This window comes from Ptiloglossa arizonensis, chromosome 13, assembly GCF_051014685.1.
Source record: "Ptiloglossa arizonensis isolate GNS036 chromosome 13, iyPtiAriz1_principal, whole genome shotgun sequence".
In the NCBI taxonomy this organism is placed as follows: domain Eukaryota; kingdom Metazoa; phylum Arthropoda; class Insecta; order Hymenoptera; family Colletidae; genus Ptiloglossa; species Ptiloglossa arizonensis.
Window position 1 is genome coordinate 5,449,511 of NC_135060.1, and position 17,597 is coordinate 5,467,107.

Consider the following 17,597-nt stretch of genomic DNA (forward strand, 5'->3'; position numbering starts at 1 on the left):
GTTTCGTCGCGTACTCGGCTACGACGTGATCCGTACGTTTCGTCGGTTTCGTCTATTTCTCTTTCATTATCGTGCATTTGTTTATTTCTCTTCGAGAAATTCTATTACATTCGTTACGAACGTGGACCGTTGAGATTTTCCATCGCTAGACGGTATCCGAACGATGAAAAATATTGCATTTGGTATCCACCGTCTCCGCTTTTAACTTCTCGAACAACGATATTTTCCGCCCCGCTCCTTTGTCTATGCACAATGAACGAAAGTGTGTCGTATAAAAGCGTTGTTACGGTTTCAGACGTCTATTTCGAAAATACAAACACTCGTGTACGGTTTGTACATACAAAGAATAAAGAATTGCGGAGAAACGCGGGAAAATTAAATCCAATGTTACAATTGTGGAAAACGGACGTTACGTGGGATGATTATTATTATTATTCGTCAAAGTACACGCGCGAGGCTATCGCGAGTAAATTTAACGTTGATCCACAAACTATCGACAACGATTCTCGAACAGAGACACACTGTACCACGCCAACTCGGTTCAACGTTACGGTCCTCTTTATATTTCCCATTCTGGGCCTACGTGACCCAAGTCGGGATGTTATGGCCGTCTCGGGGGATGCGAGAGACGTGGACCGGGATAAATATTATCCGTTCACGAGAAGAAGGCACAACCTGTTTACATCCTCGCTTCGTTCGTAGTCCATTACCGCTTCTGCGATCGCAAGTAAAAATCTCTCAAGTCCGAGCCAGAACAAATTCGTAGCGAGATGCATCGGCGTAGGCTTCCAGAAAAGCCTCGAGTATTTACAAACCGAAAAACTTGCTTACGAATTGGGTGTTACCGGTGATTCTACGAGTAACGAAAAAATGTGTACAATTTAATATTGCGCGATAATCGTTGATTATCATTAAAAATAATATAAATCCGCTTGTACTCGTTTCGCAGTCGATGTACAAATGAAACAAGATACTCGACGAAGTATTCGTTGAACCCTGTTAGCAAGATCTCGCAACGCTGGCTACGTTGCACAGTGAATCGAAGCTGAGAAAATGAATAAATAGAAAATTAGTTTCTTCTCGCTGTGAATAATTTTTCAACTGTTGACGATCATTACGTGTATTAAATTGTATTCAATTTTTCACCGCGAGCTACTTATCGAATAAGTTTGTAGGATTTACATAGAAACGAAATCGTTCTGTTTCTTAATAGCTAACATTTTATTGGAAGGCTACGCCAATGATTCTCTCTCGTTCGATCTCGTTGAGGTCGCTGTTGATCTTCGTCGTCGTCTTTGGCCAATGGCGATTCTTGCTCGAGATCGACAACGAATTATGGGCGGAGCGAAGATGTAAACACGCTGTGCCTTCTTCTCGTGGACGGACGATAGACTTTGAATCTCCTTTGTATCGTCATCGTCCGAAAACTTCACCGTTCCAGCGACCAATACTCTTTCGTTGGTTACAATCACCAGCGTAGGGTAGCAGGTTTCTACGCTCGTTCCCATTCTCCTCTCTCTTACACCTGACACTCAAGCCGTCCATTTGTCCCGTAATTTATGATACTACATAATTGAAAATTTATATTAATTTGAACATTTCTCTCGTTGGCATACTACGTTCATTTTACCGTAATCACTTTCGTCGTGCGGAATATTCTTCTCGATCGTGTTTCCTCTTCCTCCATTACTTTCAGAACCGATGTTACGCGATTGTTAATCCTCTACGACGGCTCTGTATAATTTTTCCGTAATTTTGTTCCCGGTCCTATTATTTTATCGTACTTTGTTTAAAACCTGTTTCACGTTTTTCTCAAACACTACCGTTTTCAACCAGGCCTTCCACGAAATCTCCGGAACTACGAATCCGATTTACTTTAAATTTCATAGAGATATTCCGCACAGAGCGTTCCACAATGTAGCCAACGATTCTTTCGGTACGTTAATTATTTAATTTTTTACAAACATTCAAAGCGATTTTCTTTTGGATAAAACGATTATTTTCTCTTCAAACTTCGACCGCTTCTACGATTGTTAAAATTTTCGAAAAATCGTAAGCTACATTTCAGATGATAATCTCTGGTTTACGAGTCGACGATATTTTTGAATTCAAACCTCCCAGTTCTTGTCAACTGTGAAACAATGTTTACATTCATGTTCCCTGAAAAATTAACGCGCGAGTTTTGTCGTTTTTCATTTAGTAATTACTCGGAGAAAAACATTCGCAAAGTTCACCCATTTCTAGACGTCTGGGACCGGTGTCCCGTACGTCGTACTTCGTAAAATTACCTCGAGTGAAACAAGGCGATCGGTTTTCGGAGGTGGGGGTCAGGTGTAAGAATCGTGTTCGAGGAAAATGCAGACGTTTCGTAACAATGGGGTAACTTTTTCTACCTTAATCCCTCGTTTAATTAGTCGAGCGGTGCGTGAATATCCCTGGCAGACGTACCGTAAAAATGGAACGTACATCGTATGGTAAACCCAACGGTTGAAATGTCCTAATAATGTTGGAACCCAATTAGGTGTTACCGCTTACCTATGCTCGTTGAATTAGCAGGAAGGTAAATTACGCGTACTCGGTCGAGTCATTCCGGTACTTCTAAATTTATATATCCGTTGTCGTTATCGCGGCTCTATTTTCGTCAAGTTTCGAACGTTCGTTACTCGACTCGTCCTTTCTTCGATGACAGCTGTCGTTTGGTAACGTTCGCGGGAGACACGCGATTTCCTTTATTCGCGTCCTACGTAAACGTCGTCTAATTCAATTCCTCCCCTCGATAATTCGATTGTTCGATCATCGAACCGATACTCGCTTTCGAACGCTTCCACGAAAATCGTGCGAAGAGTCTCTGTTCGAAAAAAAAAAGGAATCACTCGAAGAGAAATATTCAACAACGAGGAAAACTAGGAACGTGTTTCCAGGAGCTTCCCACAAAATGAAAAGTAAAGTTATACCCCACGGTGGTGAGTTTTATAAACGACATCGTCGTACACTGTTGACCCACGCGTCCGATTGCTACGCTCGCTCGACCGCACTATCGTTTTGCACGCAATGTTATCCGAATCCAGTCTGGAAACTAAAATCTACCAATCACGTTTCTAAATATCGGCTTGTCCGATAAGTTTCGTCGTTCGATGAAACTTATTCAACGGTACTGTGTAGTACAATACTGGATCGTTCGATAAGTTTCGTCGTGCGATGAAACTTATCGAACAGTACCACGTAGTACGATGCTAGATCGTTCGATAAGTTTCGTCGTTCGTAAGAAATGAAGCTTAAAGCGATGAACTCGGATCATTATCGCAACCTTTCGGATCAGCTGGATGTAAAAATTCGTGAGAAAGATCTGGTTTACGGAAGAGAAACATCATTTCTCATCGAGACAACGCACCCTCTCGCACAACTCGAAAAACCATGGTGAAAATCAGTGAATTAAAGTACGAATTGTTGCAACGGCCACTCCATTCGCCAGATTGAGTTCCCTCTGACTTCCAGTTGTTCTCACATTTGAAAAAGTTCATTCGTGGGAGACGATTCTCATCGAACGAAGAGATAACAGCAACCGTGGATGGATCTTGCTTCGGGGATGGAATTCATAAATTGGAACATCACTGGAACGAACGTGTCCAAGTTCGGAGAGAGTGTACCGAATAATAAAATGTATCTCGAACCGTGAAATCGTGTATTTCTTATCGAACGACGAAACTTATCGAACGATCCGTTACGAGTTGTAGGTATGTTCCTCGATAACGAAGTAGCATCGTTTTTCTTCGGGATTCGGCTCGGAAGGGGAAATCTCCGTGTGTAACTACCCCGTTGCTTAAATTAATATCGAGGTGGTCGGTAAAACGGTTTCGGCTGCATAAAAGGAGCCTTTGATACGGCTACGAGACCCACCGATTTCGTTTGTGGACTTCATTCGAATAATATAGCGCGCGAGTGGTACGGTCAGCGAACCGCGGTGCTCGAGTGGGCGGCTCGGTTATCTAAAACGGTGCCCACCGTGGCCTTTGATAACTCATTACGATGTCAATTATAAATCCCCACCCCGGGAAATAACCTTATTTCGTTGAACGGGAACGGTGAGAAATAGAGACGAAACGTGTCGCGCGAAACGAAAATCGTCTGGAGCGTCGCGATAGTTCTCGAACGATGCGACGATAATTTCGCAGAAAACGATACGACGTCGATCGATCGACCGACCGACCGACCGAGGTGGCAAGTTTCACGAATATATTATTGGCATCTACAGCAGGGCCTCCATTAACGCGTGAAATTTTAAGATCTGGGACACGAACAATTTCGAAAGTGGATCGTGTCTGGGCTACACCGAAAACAAGTTTCGTAGATGCGCAAAGTAGTTCAAGTAGAACCTCCCGTTCCCTTCAACGGTAGGTACCGGCGAAATAATTGAACAGTTACGTGTACAGGGTTAAATTAAACGTAGAACCGAAGAACCAACGGAGGAAATCTATTTTTAACGCGAGTGTATTTATTTTTCCATCGAGATACAAGAATGCAGGGCTGAAATGATCGAGCAGTTACGTCTATAAATTTAACGACAAATCCATTTCTACGTCACACATCGAGTCGCACTGTTTGAACACGGAGCGAAACACGAGGCTGGACTGTCGTCGAGCCTAATCCTTAATGGTAAACAGAGAAAAGAAACAGAAACGATACGAAGAGTTGAATATTCCGTGTTAAATTAACGTTCTGATATAAACGATTAATTTATACCTCGTAGATCGACGTGTACCAAATTTCATTTTCCCCGTTGCAGATCCCGGCGAATAATTTTCACAGTTGTTCGCGTTATCGAAGATTCTTCTCGAAACGATTCGAAGATTCAAACGATTAAACGCAACGACCAAAAGAAACGCGTCTCGCGGATAGTTTTTTTCCCAATCGTTTCACCACCGTTCTATCTTCTCCGTGTCGCTTGTTATTAATGTTTACGACGCGGTGGCCGAAATTGTCGTACGCTGGGACATAGCGGGAGCCACGGGGCGTATTATTTGAATTCAGTTCGACCAGATTATTCGGTTTGATTAATCAACACACAACACGCCGGTGTCTCAAAAGATAGCCGGCCCGAGGAGTTATGCGCGCAGGGACAACCATGAGTTATTGCTGTCGCGTTACCGTGGCCTGTTGTTCCATTGTTTCTATTATTACATACGTCAAACGCGCGAATGAATTATGCATGCCCGGTAAACGCAGAAGTTGATTCGCGGGGCTAACGACATACAGTGCCGATCAAAGATTCGACCGGGCCGTTTGCATTTTGCCGGTTGTACAGTGCGCGAGGGAAATCGTGGATTTCGGCGTTACGGTTCGAGCGCGGATTCGAAAATTGGGAATGAAATTTTTTTTCCAATTTCGATGCTTCGTTTTCGAGCGAATCGAATTCGAACAGGTCGACCGACGTGTCCGTCTATTGCTCACTGTTTCTACTCGCGTACCGTGTTTGCGTCCATCGATCGTCTCGCGTTGTCCGTTCTCCATCGATTTTACCGGTTCCTGACCAGAGACGCGACCGAATTGATCCTGGAGGGCAAGAAACGTTTCTTCTTTTCGATCAAATGTTTCGTTGTTCCCCAAACACGCGTCACAGCGATCCAATCGATATTTAGACTATTTTTATCTTTATTTTTTCGGTAGGTCGTCTTCTGGAATATTTTCAAATTATCGAGAGTACGTTAACTCTCGCTACTCGTTCGGAAACCTTGACACTCGTAACTTACGTTATCGTGGGAGAAGCTGGCCGATGTAATAAATGTGAAAAGGAGAATTTAATCGGTCTTAATTCGCTTTTGATACTTGTAACTTCGAACATGGCTCGCGAACGTAAAAACGATTACGCGGAATCCATTTTTTGCGAGAAATTAAAAATTTTTCCAATTTCACCGTTATAATTGGCCACGTCTGCAGTCGGATCGGATTAAAACAGTTAATACCGTGGATACGGGTAATGTACGAACGAGCCGAGTAGAATCGAATCGCACGCGCGCCTCGAAGAACATTCGAATTCGATTTGCGGGAAAGGGAAGCCTTCCGCGGAAAGATTTCGTTCCACGTTTTCGACTCGCTTTTGCACGACGAATTGCCTCCGTTTCGATTGTACCGCGATTTCCAATACGCTCCGTACGTTACGTAACGTACGAAATGGAGCGCGAAAACGTACCGTGGTGTCTTGGTCGTGGATCGTGCACAGAGAAAAAGAGAAAGATCCCCTGGAAACGTTAATCCAGTCGTTGCAATTATCAGCCCTGGATTCTACGCGGAGAGAGCCTGGATACGAGTCCAATGGAACCGGGACAATCGGATAGTGTTGTTCAAGATCGAAACAATATTTGCGGGAGTTATCGAAGAGGGAAGCTGGACGAATATACCGAGCCGGAGTGTATCGGTCGGAGATTAAACTTGGAATTAAATTGCGGAAAAGTAAGTTAATTGAATGAACGCGGAGACAAGGACGGAATAGTCGATACACGTACCGAAGCTGCTAGCTAACGGATAGAAGAAGTTAATCTACACTTGCGAAAGTACTCGTGAAGCGCAGTTGTAGAGGTTACGGACAATTATTGGTAACGATGTATTCCTGGCAACGAGATAATAAATACGAATTTTTACCAATACCGTGCTGCTTCGATCTCTGTGCACCTGTGTGCATCTGTATGCATCTGTATGCATCTGTACGAAAAATATCGAGACGAGCTTCGAAGATCGAAATCTATTGTATTTTTGGGACCTCCTCCGAGGATCAATGATATTATAGTATAAGTTGAGATAGAAATTTATCATTTTTTAAGAGAGAGGGAGAGAGAGAGAGACGGAAGTTTCGATAAAAAAGTTGAAACGAAAGAAGTACTTGCGTAAGTCTTTGCACAGAGTAAAGATTGTGTAAAATTTGCTCGGATTGTTATCAAAATTTAATACTACGTAAGTGGATAACGTTAATAGAGTTAAAGTACCGTTTCGTTGATAATTGAAGGAATGTGAAATTTAGGCGGGAGAAAATCGTTCGTAGAAAATGGAATTAATGTAAATTTAGGGTGCAAACATTTAAAGAGGGTACCGCATTATCGAAACTAAAGTAAAATAGGTATTTCGATGGAAATAATGTTTCCCGCTACAGGGAATTTGTTGCAAATATACTTGAACTGCATTAAACCGCATTAAACTCGTTAAACGCTAATTACATTATGATTCATGCCGCGGACGCAAAATAAAGATAACATTTTGTATAATGTATCATTTAGAGTACGTTTATCTCTATTACCAATATTAATTCGGGATGTCCGACCTTAATTCGAATCAAAACCGATCGAATTTCACGATTACTTTTCGCGCTGAGAATTGAAAACGAATAGAAATTATTTGGGAAATTAATTACGATTCGAACAACGAAACGAACCAACGTATAACGCGTCGAAATGTAATACTCGACCGAAAAAACTGATTTATTGTTGCACCGATTATATTTTCAATATTCGATACGAAAAGGTTTGAAATTGTTACAGGAAACTCGATAACGCCAAACGTTCACCGACGTACGGACTCACGTACGAATCGAATTGAAAAAATTGCACAAAGGACAAATACTTATTTCAATTATCGATCGTTTAACGGTCTTTTCGCTATCGACGCGTGTATCGAATTTTTCGAGGAGCAATGTACCGCACTGATAACGATCACGAACATTACGAAACGATGACGCGATAATGAGTCGTTGAAATTATTTACCGGGCGCATTTGTACTTGGTTAACGTCAATGTTACGTTGCTGGCCGTTACTTCGATGTGGACGAGTTAATGGAACGATAATACACTTTCGGTAACTTGCTTCGCCGCCATTCCGATTGCGCCTGAAACATACACGAGCGTCTGGATGAAAATATTTCTCTTCGGAGATAAGAACAAAGATCGATCGACGAATATTTTTCATTCGTCGTAGGAAAGATCGACGATTCAAAAATTCACAAGAAACGACGAAATTTTGGAAATCCGTACACGTTACATTTTTTTTCTCGCATCGATCGATTTCAAGAGTACAATCGTCCCTTAAATTTTTATCGATACTTTCGTTTACCGAAATACCAACGTTTTCAAAACAGCGTTGTTTCGCGTTATCGATTATCCACGATAAAGTTGAAAAGTTGGACAATCGAATTCCATTTTCCCCTTAAATTGAACCGTAATTATATCAGGCAACGCGCGTTGATTTTCGTAAACGTTTAAAAGTTTATCTAAACTGTGCACTCTGTCTCGTGAGTTAAATCGTCCGGTATTGCAACGTTGGAAAGTTTCTCGAGGCAAATTTTCCAGATTCAATAGCATTGTATTCGATCGGTTGTGTTATTTTTCAATAACTTTTTAATATCGTACTCGATCGAGATTGGATCCATAATTCAACTAGACTTTGCTTTCGTAGCATTCGACGGAACTTCATTCTCCGATGTAATTGCCGCTAACAAGTTTAATCTGTAACGAACTGCAGGGAATTAAACGTAAGCCAACAAATTTTCTTCCCATTATTGATTCATTCTTTGCTACGTATTGTACGATCCCGGCCGCCACGTGGCCGTATTATCGGAAACAATCGAATATTATTTATCCCGTGCGAATCGTATCGCACAAATTCGATTCTCACGATTCGGTGTTCTTGCGGATTAAATTAAACATTTCTCCCGGATCGAATCGCGTACTGCGTTACAAAATCGCGTCATTTACCGAGAATAATTCATCGAAAATGGAAAGTTTCGTAATTTCCTTCGCGCGTTCTCGATTAAAAATCGATTACCCGATTCTGTCGTTGTTACGCAAGAAAGAAGAAGAAAAAAAAGAAGAAAAATATCCAAGGAAGCACGCGGTCGAATCAAATGGTTCCTTCCCGAGAAAAAAAAATCGCGGAGCAACACGAATTTCCGTATTCTTTATTTCGCGAATGAAAGATCTCCGTATCCGTGGTCCCCTTATCGTAGCTGATTTCCGCGTGTAATCAGCCGCAACGTGGTCGTATTGTCGCAATTACATTTTAATGCGGCGATTCGACGAGCAAGCCCTTTCGCGTAATTGAAAATTCAATAGCGTGCCCGATGTTTTCCTTATTGCATCGTCGAACGAAGAAATTGATAAATGGCACCCTTTCATCAGCCCCGCGGCAACTCGCGCACGACAAAATGTAATTATAAACGTAATACCGTATCTCCGCGTAGCTCTCGCATACCGTCGTCGTTACGAAAGAAGAACAAGAATAAGAATAAGAAGAAGAAGAAGAAGCAACGGTAGAAAAGTTTCCAGACTGTTTTAAATCCGTCGGTGGAAGATATACATCGAGGCCCGCGATATATAATACCCGGAACCGCGTGAAATCCCCGCAAGTTCGTTCCCGAATTAACAAGATGAGAATCGCGTCCTATTCGGGCCGCGAGCACTTTTAATTGTTTTAATCCAATTTCGGGTAGGGAGCCGCAACGGTGGACCACCAAGAACGGTGTCCGTGACGGTTTTCCTCTTCTCGGACTTGGCGATTATCGCGTTGTAAAATCACACTTTTTCCCACGCGGCGTTGGTTCAGTTTCTTACGAACGAATTCCGTTTAACACGGTCGTCGTTGAACAACCGAGTTAACTCGTCACGCGACATTTCGGCGAGCACCGCTCCGCTCCATCCACGGTAGATTCAACGAGCATCCTACGTCTTATCTATATGATATATTCTGTCTATTAGCGTTCCCGCGCTTTTGTTAAAAATGTGATGAACGGCGCGCCCCGGATGCTGCTGTAATTGTAGGAGAATCTATTGTGAAGGGTACGCCGCCGGTATAATAACCACGGAGCAGAAGATCCGCGCGAGAGGAAGACTCCAGTTGGAAACACCCCTCGCACTGTCGGGATTCACCGGCAACGAGCTCGTAGTTTTCGCATTTCACGCTGTCCATTCCGTTCGTCGTCTGGCGGCGGGTTTCCAACGGAGTTTCGAATCGTTGAGAATCTTCGAACACCGTTTTCGTACCGGGGATCGACAATTTCGTTAAGGTTATTTCGCTCGGATTTCGATTCGTAAACGTAACTGGGTGATATTTATTCGGGGAAATATCGGTTGCATTGTTTCGTCGGTAAACGTCTGTACTAGGTTGTTCGATAACGGTTGTCGTTTTAGAGAACTTATCGAACAGTACTTACTAGGTTGCTCGATAAGTGTTGTCGTTTTAGAGAACTTATCGAACAGTACTTACTAGGTTGCTCGATAAGTGTTGTCGTTTTAGAGAACTTATCGAACAGTACTTACTAGGTTGCTCGATAAGTGTTGTCGTTTTAGAGAACTTATCGAACAGTACTTACCAGGTTGCTCGATAAGTGTCGTCGTTCGAGAAAACTTATCGAACAACATAGTATTTATTTATTTTGTCCACCGTTTTTGTGTCACCGTCTGTAAATACGAAAATAGATTTCACGGTGGAGTGAGTGAAAGAAAGAAAAACGAAACAAAAGTGCAAAGTGGTACGGCTAAACTACTTGTTATTAAAACTTGACCTCTGTGTATATGCGCGCGTACATATATATATATATATATGTGTGTCTCTGCGCGTGTCCATGTGTTGCGATCTCGGTAGGGGCCACTTATGACGTTACAGTTAGAGTAACTTTTAATTTAATAGGTGGAGAGAAGTACTTGTTCGCTCTAAAGTTTGGCGTTTCGTCGTAAGTTATCGGTGGCCCCGGTAAGAGTAGTCCGGTATACCCTCTCCGGTCTATATAATTTCATCTATAACCCTGATCTACGGCGCAAGGTCGTGCACGATTAGCAGAAGGTCAATTGGAACAAAAAATGCTCACCCAAGCACGGTAATGTTTATTATTAGAACATCCAACCGTACAGGTAGTTCGATGAATAATAAATGCCGTTTGAAGGACGTCTTAATAGGTTCGCATGACACGATAAACGCGATAAGATTGGTATCAATGAGCCGATCGATCGTGGTAGACGCAGGTCGAAGAATAAAACGCGATACAATCAATTTTCATTCACCGAAAATGTATCACCGACGGTCGACGAGAGCTTTCGAAATACGGTACACGGTTGAAAATGAAAAAAAAAAAAGAAAAAAAATATATATATATATACGGGTGACCTACAAATCTCGAAAAATGACCTTGGTGTAGATTTTCGTCCCTTCACCGCGATTGTTCTTTTTAACGATTTCTCTTTGACCCGAATTACCTCTCCGTATATTGGTAAGTAACGGAGACATTTAGGTGTGCTCGTTCAAATAGTTCCCACTCTGCACACGTACAATAATTAAAACGTGTACGCGTTACTCGAGCGATTATTGTCCGTTTAAAATTTGAATAATTCGATTTTTATGTCGATAGAGTGTCTTGTAAAACGTCACGTCGAAGAGAACCGTTCGTCTGTCCCTCGATATTAACAATTTGATCGATTTTATCGATTTCGCGGCAGACTGACTATACGCTTAAATTTTTACGGACGAAATTTTATACTTTTCTCGTATCGCGTTTCCGTGTCAAGAAAAATGACTTCGAATATCGGATGCACGTGCGTATCGGATTATCACAATTACGTTCCAATGGGATTCACGTTAAGGTGTGCGACATTTACGCAACAACGTGTCGAAATTACTTGCACGAACATAAGAGCGATTTTATCAAAGATGAAAGTGTTTTTTTTTTCTTTTCAGAACAAACACGTCACTTTCGTTTGTACGAAAAATATTAATCGTACATTTAACCGTTACGCGTTAAATTTACCGTGTAATTGGCGAAGAGCGTTTATTAATCAGACTCGTTTAATTCTAATTGAAATTTTGTTCTCGACGCTACGAGCGGGACTCTTAAAATTAGCGACGACCACCGCAGTGCTCTCTCTTTCTTCTTCCGGTCGATCGCGCGAGTCAGTCCTACCAAAATTGAATTTTATTGCTCCTCCAGCGGGATTGCAGGAAAAATCAACGAGGATCGTTCGTGAATCGAGCACTCAACCGATTTTCAAAATTGTTTTCCTCGCAAACGAAAGCGCGAACGGGAAAGTTTTCATCCGCGTTTTCAATTCATTTTGCCACGAATAATCTTTGCATTTCGATCGGGTAACGCGTTACGCCGCACACTGCGTTTCGTTCTGTGTCAATTATGCGACTCTCGATTCAAGATGTCGTATTTTCGTTATACTTCACCGATACCTCATCGAAATCGAGTTCTACTTTCATTTTTAATATCCACGCCTTTATCGAATATTAGAAAAAACCATTTTTCGAGAGCACTTTCATCAACTACCGGAAATAAATACAGAACCCGTTGCCCGAGTATCGGTTAATCGAGCTTTCGTGCGTGTCGACGTAAAATGTGTTAATTTATAGATTGATTTTGTAACACGAGTTGTCGCCGTATTGTCGTTTCGCGTAGTTTTGTCGTACCGAAATAATACACCGCAAAACTTGTAATCGAAGCTCGGATTGTAATTAAATAAATTGTATCGTTCGATTTGAACGAAAGCTATTAACCGAGTGGTTAATTTGCAGCTCTGCGGCGTGGATCGGTATTGGATCAGAAATTTAGGATCGGTGATTGAAATGTAAAAATTCTCGTAGACGAATAATAAGGAAAGATTTGAACGCGTACCGTGACGGGAATGTTTTAAAACATCGTACCTCCGGTTTTAACAGCTTGTTGATACAGTTGATTCTGCTGCCCAAGATCTCGAGCTCCAAATGTCCCTTGCAGATCTGTCGAAATAAAGAATCTCTGGTAAGTTTATCGCTCGGGAGGGAAATTTATTCCAAGCGGGGGGAGAACGGGACCAACCATTTTCTTCGTCTTCTCCTGAAACACGTCGGTCTGCTGCAGCTGGAAATCAGAAAGCAATTTACCATTTACTTTAACCGTATTGTTGCAAGGGACTCGGGAGTCGAGGCGAAACCGAGAGCAAAACAACGAAATGCACTTTCGGTTTGCGCGGAAGGTTCGCTCGGTCCCGTCCGCAACAAACTTACGTGCTTATGAATACAGTTGTAAGCCGGCCTGATGTCCGTCACGCTTTTCTTCCGCGGGAATTTCTGCAAATTGACGCTAATTGTTACCACCAGAGTTGTATCCACTCACGATCGAACGTGTTGGAACAAGCAACCGTAAAGAATACCTCCGTGGGGATGTTCGCGATACGAGAATCCGTATTTCTCTCCGCCGTACACTCCCATAAATTAACGATAGTAACGCTCTCAGTCGTTCCTAGACTGTGGATTTTACGCGTTTACGATAACACGAGACCGGAATGTATTTCATAAATTAATACAATAATAACAACTCCTCGATAAATGGCCGCGTGTTCCTTCTGTAAAGCGCATCGAATTATCCCCACCACTGTTTACGATCTTGGACCGGTAGCTATTCAAAAATCAACCTCGACCGAACTTCGAAGCGACGCTTATCGCTGAACGATACCAACGCGGTTCAATTCTTATATTTTCCGTCGTATCTTCTCGAAAATATTATCGACGAATCGACAAGGCCCCGTGTTCCTTCTGTAAAGCGCGTTGAATTATTCCCACCACTGTTTACGATCTTGGACCGGTAGCTTTTGAAAAATCAACCCCGACCGAACTTCAAAGCGACGCGTATCGCTGCAACGATACCAACGCGAATCAATTTCGATATTTTCCGTCGTATCCTCTCGAAAATATTATCGACGAATTATCGAGGTTCTCCCGTTGAAGATAAGTCCAAACACGACCTTGCTCGGATCGTTTTTAATTAAACGCGATCGATAGTTTCGTAGAACGAACAAGGATAACAGTCGGAGTATGGTCGTGTTCGGTCTCGTTTTGATCGGAAGAACCTCGTCGATTCGTTGGTAATGCTCTCGCGAGGTTGTAACAGGGAGAGGAAAAGTTGTTAGGTCGCGTTAGTGTCGTCACACCGATACGCGAGCGGTATCGCTTTGAAGCTCGGCGACCGAGCGCTTGTAACGCGAGCCGTGCTCGCTGTTGCGTTCGCTCTTTGTGTATCTCGTTACTATCCTTGTCGGATAGTTTTCACGTGGTTGGGTCTCGGCTCGAGATAGGAAAGGTCGACTACAGGAACAAGTTCGCTACCGTCCCTCCTTGAAAAGCAACGCGAGGGCCCGACATTGCTACGTTTTATCAGGGAGTTACTTTATTTCGTTCCACGTAGCTGGGTATCCTCCGAACACGTTTACTGTACGTTTCTCGTATTTGCATACAAGGTACTCCCTTTGGAAATTACGAGGCTCAATTGCGAAGGGATTGCTCATTTTGATGTAATTAGTGAAATTTCAAGCGTCGGTGACAACTACAGCGTACCGAATACTCGAAAAATCAATAGTTTTCAGGAAAGTATGCTACGTCTCGGTTCTGTCGATATACCAGGTGGTTCCGAGAAGTTTCGTCCTTTTTTCCGTTTTTGACACTTCAACTACGAAGAGATACACGAAGTCGACGGATCTACGCGAAACTTCGCACACGTTCGTTAAACGATAGTACCATCTTTGGAAAAATAAAACGACGAACCTAATAGCGACGTTTCTTATCGAAGGACAAAAAATTTACCGAGCGATCGATCAGTTTCTAACTTGAATTTACTAGAAGAATATTACGGTACTGAAAGTACGTTAAAAAGAATTCTGTACCTCGGTTGGTAGAGAATTTTCGTTATTTCTATTAGTTTACAGTGCCTTTGCTCGTTTCTATTTTACATTATCGAGTTCGAACGCGTAATTTGCGTGCAAGATTATCCATGTCGTTATTAATCTTTCTACCGTGTGTACATCGTAAACGCATAAAATTTGTCATTCAGTTTTGTACCAAGTCTCGATCAGCATAGCTGTAAAAATAAGCTAGATTTCAAGTGGAAGGAGCGGGGGTAGGTAACGCGACGCGACGAACCTCGTTGCCTAGCACCGTGCAACGGAGTGGGAGATATACGGGGTGTCCCAATCGTCACCGGTCGATTTGAATTTCCCGCTGTTTTTAAAACGTCGAAACGATCAACGCGAAACTTGACACGAGTCGTCTGGACAGATGGGAAATGAATCGTGGAAAGGTACACGGTGAAAGAACGCGTGTAAATTATTCCAGCGTATTACGAAGTATCGCGATTGATCTCGAGCAACGTCGAGACGATCGTTCGTGAAAAAATTCCGCTTCGAATTCCACGCCGGCGGTATTCTTTTCACTTTTACACTGTACCTTCTCCGCTTCCTTTTGCATCGCCAGAAACTCCTTTTCGTTCGAGACACTCGTTCCAGCGGTCTGCGATCGATGTCGAACGGGAGATGAATTAATAAACGAGTTTTGTAAATAAAATGGGAAGGTACACGGTACTTTGCATCCGTCGTTCTTAACACGGACGCGATGCCGGTGCTCTCGCATTTTAAAAATAAAGAACGCTCCCACGAATCCCGGTGAAACGCGCCCTCGAGGAAAAACGGAACCGCCCCGAGACGCGAGGCGACGCGAGGCGACGCGAGGCGACGCGACGCGCGGGCAACTTCGCGTCCAATCGAGTTAACCTTTCCGCTCGTTAAATATCGACAAAACTTTCGATCCTGGCGTTGACCGGGGCCTCGAGAAACCCGAAGAAACACAAGGCTCGGCGACGCGAACGCGATACCACGAACTCCGCGACAATGCTCTTGAATCATCTTCCATCCCGATAAATTTTCATCGCCGGGGAAACAACGAACGCGAAACTACGCAACAAGGAACTGCGTTAGGCAGCGTCCCATCCGATCGACACGACGAAAAAAGAAACCAGGGATAATTTATCGTCCCGTCCAGATTGGAAAAAATTGTTCTCGGTCGGTTGGACGAACCCTTGCGTGCACAACCGAGTACCCACTTGTATCGGGTTCTTCGGAATGTCGTTTCGTTTTCCATAACGGGGAATATGTAATTCGATAAGATGTTTGTGCGCTCTAAAAATATCCGGATATCCATACGAGACGAAACACGCGTAACTCGAGTAATTACGAACGAATATTCGCAAAGAAATTACACAGACAGGTATACAAACATGGAAATGAGACGATTGATCTCAGCACGGAGCTGTATCACAGTTTCGAGTAAATTTCTGCTCAGATTGTTCCAAACAGTATCCGTTGTATTATAGGAGGAAATTAAGAACTATTGGAAGACACAATGGATTATTTGATAAGTTTCATCGAACGACGAAAAGAAAATTAAGAACTACGGGAAGACGTAACAGATCGTTCGGTAAGTTTTCTCGAACGATGAAACTTATCGAACAACCTAGTACGCGTAGTAGTAGTAGTAGTAATGTTGCGTGTACCGTGGTTATCCAACATTGAACACTTTAGTTGCGCACACAAGGATCGATCGACAATTTCGTTGTTTACGTGTCAATTAGGACACAGTTTACGGTGAAAAATCGTTGCGACTCACCGCGAGCGAGCAAACAAGAACGATCAGGATCATGATCCAGGTGAGGAACGTAACGATCCCGCACTGGGTGCCCATGTGCATCGCGTGTCTCAGTCTGGCGTCCATCAGCAGGAATCTGTAGATCTGAAATCGGAGGATTCGTCGTTTTCGTTCGTAACGGGAATGAACGTGGTGTACCGACCAACCAACGAGGCCCGAAATTGTTCGTCCGATAATATCTCTGCAATTTTGCGCCGTCCATGATACGTCTGCGCGTTGTAAACTTGACAATTTGTCGCGATTGTCACGGGCATCGCGTAAATTTCGTTCCGCGTAAATTGAACGAGGAGGAGAGGAGAGAAGTATCAACCTGGAACAAAAAAAAAAAAAGAAAAAAAAAAAAAGAGAACTGACAGCTTTGACGGACCGTTTGACAGAAAATGGCGAACGCTCGCGTCTCTCGTTCCTACGATCCGAGAGGGGCGCCCCCTCCCGTTTACGGTGATCGATCACCGGACATCGATAACAGTAAACATCGACGGTACAAATTGATGCGGCATATTCAAACAACGTCGGTGACGATGACGATAATCCCGCCGCGGGCTCCCCGGCAAGAATGGACACCCTCGTAACGACATTATCTTTTCCAGTGATCGTGGCTTCCGTATCTATTCGGCAGCAGTTCGACGAATCCGTTCTCGTTTCCCTGCTCAGTATCCCCGGTACCTTTTCCCTTCGATATTTGCACGAGCCACGAACGCTTCTCGAATCACGGTTACCGAGGCTACGTCCATCTACGGTTTCGTGTTCTTTCGTAATAATCGCGGGACGTTTATTCAATTTTTCGCCGGCGGTATCTTCCACTTCGATCGTACACGCTGGATTCTGAGAAATGGAGAACGTCCATCGATGGTTTCTTTCAGTTCTTTAAGATGAGAAAGCATTTCGGAAACTTTGTTCGAAGTGTAACCCCGATGGGAGATGTACCAAACGTAAAGGATCTCGTCGAGGTTATGTTTTCGTGACAATTTTGAGGTTATCGTTCGATAGAAACTGTCGAGGTTACGGTAGAATGGAAATTCTCTGGAGACCTCTTGTTTATTTCGAGGTTACGGTAGAATGGAAATTTTAGGGGTCGATGGGACCCTTTCGGAGATATTGGAACGTTTTATGTGCGA

The 17,597-nt window shown here is 43.2% G+C and overlaps 1 protein-coding gene across 1 annotated transcript; it reads right to left on the reverse strand.

Annotated features, from left to right (window-relative positions):
- Window positions 1-7,795: 7,795 nt before the first annotated feature.
- Window positions 7,796-17,049, reverse strand: LOC143153964 (uncharacterized). The gene is made up of 7 exons (XM_076325656.1): window positions 16,622-17,049; window positions 16,441-16,563; window positions 15,226-15,288; window positions 13,015-13,077; window positions 12,827-12,868; window positions 12,673-12,747; window positions 7,796-7,870 (listed from the first exon to the last, which is right to left on the reverse strand). The coding sequence occupies exons 1-7, from the start codon at window positions 16,679-16,681 to the stop codon at window positions 7,796-7,798; spliced, it is 501 nt and encodes a 166-aa protein (XP_076181771.1). The 5' UTR covers window positions 16,682-17,049.
- Between the last annotated feature and the right edge of the window lie 548 nt (window positions 17,050-17,597).

What these genes read in the sequence shown, in the direction of transcription:
- LOC143153964 (XM_076325656.1), bottom strand. Translation starts at nt 16,681, where the DNA reads ATGGACGGCGCAAAATTGCAGAGATATTATCGGACGAACAATTTCGGG. An exon ending in ATTTCGGGCCTCGTTGGTTG is followed by an intron (nt 16,564 to 16,621) that starts GTCGGTACACCA and finishes CTCCGATTTCAG; the next exon opens with ATCTACAGATTCCTGCTGAT. An exon ending in TGCAAAAGGAAGCGGAGAAG is followed by an intron (nt 13,078 to 15,225) that starts GTACAGTGTAAA and finishes GTCAATTTGCAG; the next exon opens with AAATTCCCGCGGAAGAAAAG.